Source organism: Anopheles merus, chromosome X (genome assembly GCF_017562075.2).
Source record: "Anopheles merus strain MAF chromosome X, AmerM5.1, whole genome shotgun sequence".
Taxonomy (NCBI): Eukaryota; Metazoa; Arthropoda; class Insecta; order Diptera; family Culicidae; genus Anopheles; species Anopheles merus.
In genome coordinates, this window is record NC_054081.1 from 20,871,695 (window position 1) to 20,879,637 (window position 7,943).

At 37.1% G+C, this 7,943-nt stretch overlaps 1 protein-coding gene across 5 annotated transcripts; it reads right to left on the reverse strand.

The window, feature by feature from the left end:
- Window positions 1-2,466: 2,466 nt before the first annotated feature.
- On the reverse strand, window positions 2,467-7,943 carry LOC121594907. 5 transcript variants are annotated; one of them, XM_041922406.1, is made up of 7 exons: window positions 7,687-7,943; window positions 7,455-7,627; window positions 6,618-7,332; window positions 6,353-6,548; window positions 3,508-6,257; window positions 3,348-3,419; window positions 2,467-2,889 (listed from the first exon to the last, which is right to left on the reverse strand). In XM_041922406.1, exon 5 carries the CDS (start codon window positions 6,028-6,030, stop codon window positions 4,219-4,221), a length of 1,812 nt encoding a protein of 603 aa, XP_041778340.1. In that variant the 5' UTR covers window positions 6,031-6,257; window positions 6,353-6,548; window positions 6,618-7,332; window positions 7,455-7,627; window positions 7,687-7,943; the 3' UTR covers window positions 2,467-2,889; window positions 3,348-3,419; window positions 3,508-4,218. The 5 variants fall into 5 exon arrangements, with proteins under 5 accessions (XP_041778340.1, XP_041777503.1, XP_041776645.1 ...); XM_041921569.1 differs by having other exon boundaries at window positions 6,353-7,071; XM_041920711.1 differs by having other exon boundaries at window positions 6,353-7,332.

The following is a 7,943-nucleotide window of genomic DNA, read 5'->3' on the forward strand; positions in this document are numbered from 1 at the left end:
CTGTCAAAATCGGAGCCCAGGGGGGGGGGATCGCCAAAAGCGCTATAACTACCCAAGCGCCACAGATTAAGCTTAAACGACTGGAAAATTGAATATCCATAGAAAAAAAATGAAAGCTCCACAGCTTCATTGGTTTGATCAATAGATGGCGTATTACAACTCATCATCATATTGCTATCCTTTTCTTGCAATGTGTTTCGACAAGTTGCATTTTATTATGACCTATATAGCCTTCTAACTTTCTGAGCAAAAATCTATATAAATGGTCGTGTGGTTAGATACGTGGGTATCAACACCAATGACCATTGCTCAAATCTCACTTGCTTCAGTGCTGGTGGTTTCCGTTGGAGTTTAGTATTTAAACAATCGTATCGCCGTTCTAGTTCTAGCGATGCATAACTTCAATGCGAAACCATACAACAGTACAGAGGAAATGAGAAAGCTCTCCTCCAAGCGATGAAGCTCAACTGGTTGGGGTATCCCACCAAAAGATAGCGCCACCAGCTTTTTTGCTATTTTTAGAATGCATGAGTCGTTTGGCGTCTGCTAAACGAAGTCTTTCTATATTCCGTTTAGGTAGAGAACTTGAGTCGTTTAGAAGCCGTTTAGTGGTCGTTTAGTGGATTTGTGGCACTTGGGTACACCTCATTATACATTCCACCTTGCCGTTAACCATTGGTTTCCGCACACAAAGCTTAGCAAATAGAACAGATTTCTTTGTTATCATGTGCATTTTTTGTGTCGATTGATTTTATCGAGAAAATGAGATATATGAACAAAAGATTTGATGATTTTTTATGCACGAAATTTCAAATCATGTGAGTAAGAGTTCTTATCTCACCTAAATTGTCCGTGCGGCTCGTAGATAATGAGGAATCAATGTGAAAATTAAAAAAACACAATTTCTTCGTTTTTATCATCAAAAATGTTGAAAACACAATGAGTCATAAAATAAATTCACGGAATAACACAAAATAACACACTTTAAACCATGTTTTAATGTTACATGAGAACTCGCAAAGTCCATAATATATTTTTAAAGAATATTTAATCGCAAAAATGGGGTAGATAAACTATATGAACAAATTTGATAAATGTAAACAAAGTTTGAATTCTGGGGACCTAACGTCAAGTGACGAATTGTCAAAATGCACTAGAGTCCACCACCTGATATTTTTAAATCCACCTTGGGTTATGACGGAGAGTTTGAAAGGGTCACTATTATGGATACCTTGTTTACAATTTGTCTGTCAAAATAGATGCCGGTCAGCTGTTGCTTCCCAAGTAGCCTTAAGAAACTCTATTAGATTATTTAAAGTTTTTTAAAGCCGTTAAAAATCAATTATAGTTTCTTTAGAGAATATGACATTTGCCAACGTTACATCATAACGACTTATTCCATTACCCTCGTTTTTTTCGATTCGTGTCAATATAACACACAGTGCTTTTCAAATTTTATCTACACCATTTCCAATTTTTCAATATTCGGAAAATCATTTTCCATTCTTTTTTATGTAATAATGCGTATTGATTTTCACACCAAAATATTTGTTTTGTTTAACTGTACGAAACTATGTGTTTTCTTTATTCATCTATTTGAATCTGCGGTGATAATAAAAAAATAATTTAAAAATAAAAAAAATATTTTTTTTTTATTTCTAAATAAGACATGTGGAGAGTTTGATAAAGGGTATGCAATATTTGCAAATGAAAAAATCTTCATAAAAATATATATTTTCTTGGGCAAAATAATATGCTCTTGATGACGATAATTTTTGAGACATACTGTAGATGGTCACGTACAGGCGGTCCCCGAGATACACGGTACCTCTTAAACGCGGATTCGGAGATACGCGGTTTTCCAAATTTGACAGTTCTTTGAGCAAATTGTACTGATTTGACACATCCATTGTGAAATACCAAATAATTTCCGTATTGATCGATTGTGAAATACCATTTCAAAAGGTTTAAAACTGTTCAATTCAGTAGAAACATATCAAATAATTAATTTGGTGGCTCAAACAACCCCCTACTTGCAAATTTGCACGAAAATTAGTGATATTTTGGCGGGAAATCACGAGATTCGACTTACGCGGAAATTCGAGATACGCGGTATTTTGCGGCCGTTTTCGGTCCCCATTAACCGTGTATCTCGGGGACCGCCTGTACATGGCGCCTCCATTTCTTATGTCAAAAAGTTCGTCAAGCTCCCACTCGACAAACAAGTGCTCGAAATTGCATACAACTCCCTAATTTTGTGTCACCGAACCCTGGGATATGAAAAACTGAGGACGTTTTTGTTCGGACTGAGGGTAAAATTAGGGGATATGAGAACAGGCTTTTGCGAGTGTGTGAGTGTACGCGTGCCGACCTTGATATACATGTATTGGTGAGGTACGAGGGTATTTATGTATGTAGTTGTGATATCAATTTTCTTTCGGCGCCAAATGAAATGTCACGTTTGAATTCAAAGAATTTAAGAGATTGTATTGTTCACTAGTTTCACTTCGTGTAGAGCTTCTCATTGTTTGACAAAAAAAGCGACAACTGGTCGATATAGATTTGCATACACAAGGTAAAACAATACTCATAGGAAACGTTTAAATACTCTATGAAACTATATAAAACGAACTTTTTTAGATGGAGGACAAAAACAACAACGTGCCAGTACCAACTGATTTGGCAAAAGAATGCATGATGTTACGCCGAATGGTAGCTCAGCTAAAGGTCCAGAACGATGTGATGAACAACAAGCTCGATGTTCTGACCGGGATGATGCAACAACTGTTGGCGAATCAAAACACCTGCTTGAGCCCCACGGATAAAACCCCTTCGCCAACCTTTTGCACTGTAGAGACAATTGAGGAGATGAATGCTGTGGAGGAGAAGCTGAAAAAAAAAGAGTACCGAGATGAATTTGTGCAATGGGTGAAACTAAATATTGCAGAGGGCGATTTTAAACAACGTGCTTGTGACGCTCTTCATTTAATCTTAGGGCCTAACATTTTACTGCAATGTTCGTGGACAGGAAGAGCAAAAGTAGGAGATAAAATACCTTTGTGTAAATATAAAAATATAGTACTAGTTATACAAGAATTAGGAGGAAATTGTTCGGATAAGATATTAAAAGATTGGATGCAGCTTAAATTAAATCATAGTGATAATTTAAAACGAAACAAATACATAAATAAGTCTAGTTGCCATAAGCCGAGATCAAGTAGTGTGTAAATAGTAGAAGATAAGTAGATTATAGTTCTTAAAATTAGTGGAAGCTCTGTTATAATCTAGATGAACTATTTAATTAGAATTGGATTATCACAAAAGAATTCAAATGAAATAATACTCACTTATTAGAGTTGTGTAAATGCATTATATAGAATTACGAAATAAATCCTTGCTATGAGCAATGTTCCAAAGAGCTGTAAAAAAAGTGATAAGATTGCATTATTACTGAATATATAGTAATTGAAATAAATTGTAGAAATGAAACAATAAATGTTAACTTACTTCTTATCAAAAAAACCAGCGGAACTCTACTGTTGAGACTGGAAGAAATGCCATATTAAGCGCAGTCACGTCGTGTCGTGTCACGTAAGGGGATAGCTTTTCCTCGATGTATCCTCGTATGGGATGCGAAACACGTTGAGCAGTATTAGAAAAAAAATAGATGTTGGAGATTAGTGTTTGTACGGAATGATCAAAAAGATACCATACGATCAATCAACTGTTCTAATATTTTAGTTATAACTGTCGTGGATGTTACACTACTTATGGATCACAGGTTGATTGGATAATTTGTTTTAAAGATTGGCATTGTTGTTAAACGTAGTAATAAGTCCATATTATCAAAAATAATTGTGTTTACATAAAAAAGTATAAACAAACATGAAATGAATCTGTTGGTTTTTTTCACTAACTTTTACAATTATTATTAAATGCATGTACATGCGACAATTCGTGCTGATCTGTTCAATAAAAAAAACTACAATGAAGTTTCCTGTAGATTAAACAAATTTCTTTCCCTGCTAACTCTGTAATGAAAACTAGTTTATACTTTTATTATGATGTACCCTCTTTCAAAATGTGATGTAATACATCGTCAACCTAAACCCTCTACATAATACATTATATGATATATTATACATACTATGATATACCCTCCACCAAAAGTTTTGAAATAAACCCGTAAACCTTTGAAAAAATCAATAACATTATAATTTACACTAAGACAAAACAAGTCACAATCATGATTTTAAGATAAAAAATATGGTTAGTTCGGAAGAAAAGTGTGTAATAATGGAATAAATAATACAGATGGAGGCATAGAATCTTGAAATTCATCAACATCAAAGTACACAAGAGGACGAGGGGTAAATTAACGGCAACTAACTTACATTTAATAGACTTAAGGTCAAGTGTCACCATAGTAGATGGTGAATAAGAATTTAGTTTATGAATGTTCAGTTCACTAGACTGTATCGCTACAAAAGATACATTATCTTTAAATGTAGCCGTAAAATAATTTTCCTTATTATCATACTTGATTCCAACGATAACCAACGAATTCTGCGGAGAGATTTCTGCTCTCAAAAATTTCACTATACCATTTGATTTTGTTAAAAACCATTGATCCCGAAATTTTGGTTTTAAAACAAAGCTTTCAGTTACATGTAGTCCACAGCCATCTATAGTCAAACAGGGATATTTCTTTTCTTTGGGACCATGATGTACATTAATTGAGGCATATAACTTGCATCTGCCCGCTACTTGTTCCACACATTTTGAACCTGTCTTAACATCTCGTTTAATAAACTGTAAAAAGTTTTCATAATCATAAGAAGACCAATCGTCCAATGGACCAAGTTCTTCAACGTCATCAAATACGTGGAGAAGATTGTGCACATTGCTGCTCATATGGGTGCGACCATAGTACAGTGGGAAATCAACAACAAATTGTTGAAGCATTCTTTTTGCAAGCGGGTTTAAATTTTTATATACTGACGATGAGAAAATAGTTATGCCACAAAAGTAGAGCAAATAATGGTTAAAGCCGTCACTGTGCATAAAATCTTTATATATAACAGGGCTAATATAGTGTAGAAAAGACCTAAATTCAGTTGCTTTCCAATACTGAAGAGTGTCAAGAGATCGAAATGGTCGATGTATTTCAGAAGGCAGTTTCGTTTTCATCAAAAAGTGAGAGGCATTTTTCTTGTGTTCACTAGACCATATTACAAAACTTATAAATTTATGATGAAAAAGGCCGTACAAAATTTTACGAGTGTTGCCAATATCGATAAGATGAAGTCGATCAGAAGTGGGAAAACTTTTGATCATATCTAATCCACCAATCTCTTCTAAAGGAGATCGAATTTGTTTATGATGCTCTGTATCGTGTCTTTGTCGAAAACTTTCATCTGTACGTGATGGAGCAGGTTGTGGTGAACAAAATATTACTTTGCGCTCCGGTTTTACAAACTCTCCAACGAGAGTACACTTTGTGCACCCATGTTTTGCCGGAAAGTACATTACCGATTTTATAAAGGCCCGCGCAGGGGTATCGGTGACAAAAGCCTTGGCAAAAATTTTTACAACTTTCTCTCCAAACAGCATGCCTATTACTTGCAAATTGTTTAATTCATCTACGAGCTGTCGCAAATAAGGCTCTAAGTCGGTAGGTTTTTTCTGACCACAAAATACACCTGCGATCATTACCGGGCAATCGGGAATTTCTTTTACTTTAAAAAGAATTGGCCAAAATTGTGTAGCACTACTTTTGAAAAGAGGAAGCCCATCGATAAAAATATGTAACGAAAACTTATTTTCCTCTGGAACATGATTCCTAAAATAATTTCGAAGGCCAACTTCTATCCCTGAGTACCACATTTGTCCACCTGCTATATGCTGAATCTCTTGGCTAACTTTAGGAATTTTTAGTAAAGTACGACCATCTTTAGGAAGTTCAGGATGACCAAATTTTCTTAAAATTGCTAGAAGCAAGTTGAGAAAGTTGCGAGAAAGATGACCCATTATTGCCAAATATCTCAAAGCTTCTTTTAAACTTTGAAAATCATTCAAATAGTTATAAGCATCATAAAAATCTTCAGCACATTCTTCCTGTTCATCTTCTATATCATCCAAATTATTTTCGTCAACAGTTGCAGCGCTGTCATTGTTAGTATTGTTAGTATCTACATCTATGCTAAAGCTACACTCTACATTCGCACCTAAGTTGCTATCAGTACTATGCAATTCGTCTGTAAAGAAACAAAAGAGAAAAACATAGCATTAGTTAAATTAAACACGTATATATGGCACAAAAAGTCAGTTAACAATGAAATGAAATTAGCACCTTCCGACAGCGACTGGCATTAACACGGAGACACGACCTTCCATCTGGCCCAGGCACAGGCTTAAACAGGTCAGGACAGATTTTTTTTTACGAGAATGCTTATTAGCAAAGGATTCACGACCGTCCCCGGACTGTCAGTAGTTCATCGGCGTTTCGGAGGACGAGGAACACGTGTTGTTGGAGTGCCCGCGCTTTGCTGCAAAATCCAGAAGCGTGTCGGCCATGGTTGATCAGGTTCGATTCGACGGACACCCTCCAACCTCACCTGTCGCGAGGTCGAGAGCTGGAGCCTTATCTACGAAGCTTCTAGGCGGATCACGGTTCAACTACAGGGAGCATGAGACAATGAACGAGTTGCCCTGGCGTCGCAGATCATTGAGTAATACGAAGAGGAGATGGCCATCTTAGAGACGCAACCTGAAACTGTTCGGCGCGTCCGCAACGAGCCACGCAACGCTAACCGACGAGAGGCAACGATGCGTTGACGAGAGAAGCTTCGAGCCAGACTTCCTCCAACCCCACCAGCGTCACTGCAGATTGCGGCTGGTCACGGCGCGCTTAAGCAGCAACAGGCAGGGTTCAGGGAGATGATACGGAATCGCCAATAAACGATGAGAAGCAAGCTGCAGTGGCCACGGATGTTGGTCTCAGCGCTGCCGAGGTACCCGCAGCGGTCTAGTTTGAAGTAGACAGCAACGTAGCCTTCGGAAGTTGCTTTGCTGCAAGGAAGAAAGTCCTACTAATGTATCGTTAAAGAACAAAACATCATTATGTCTCCCACGATGGATGTTTGGCTAATTCAAGTGGCTGTCTGTTTTTACTAAAAACAATTTAAAAAGCAAAAATAAACTTTTTGGATTCACACTGCCAACCAGAAAACGACGACGTGATTTCCTAAGTAAGGTTAAACATAAAAAACGTCATGTTGCCATTGTGGGTGGCGGTGCAGAACCGATGCAGAAACGATGGCGGTGCAAAACCTAAAATTGCGATCGGAATATGAATCAACGTAGCTGCTGATTACCAATTGGCAATATACTGCGACAAAATTCCGTTTTCTATGTATAATAGTTCTCTAAAAAACACAATATTAGTTACTTACTGAACATCCTGCTCGTCGATGCCGGAACCATGACAGGTGAGGAAGGCTCCATATTATTGATCTCATTGTCTATTTCTCTCTCAACTTCTTCCATAAAGCGACGACGCTTCCGATATTGGGATGATCTTGAAGCCATTGCTGATGGTACTCTCGTAAATAATCTGGATCTAAAACTGCACAAAATATAGATTAATACACTTCTGCTTTGTTTTTCAAACACCGGCTCCTTTACACTTGTCTGTCCTTCGCCGACGCACTTGCAATGTCAACCAATACATGCATACATTTGTAAGCCACTGTGTATATACATGGTAGCTGTGTTTATAACTCATGATATGGATTGAAAATCGTTGTTGGTACCCAAGCAGAAAAACTCATCCGTATGTTAAAAAGAGATGGCAATATGAAATCTTGCAAGCAATTCAAGATACATGGGCGAAGTGGGGCAGAGCGGGTTGAGGAACCGGAGAAAAACTGCTCGAATTGTCC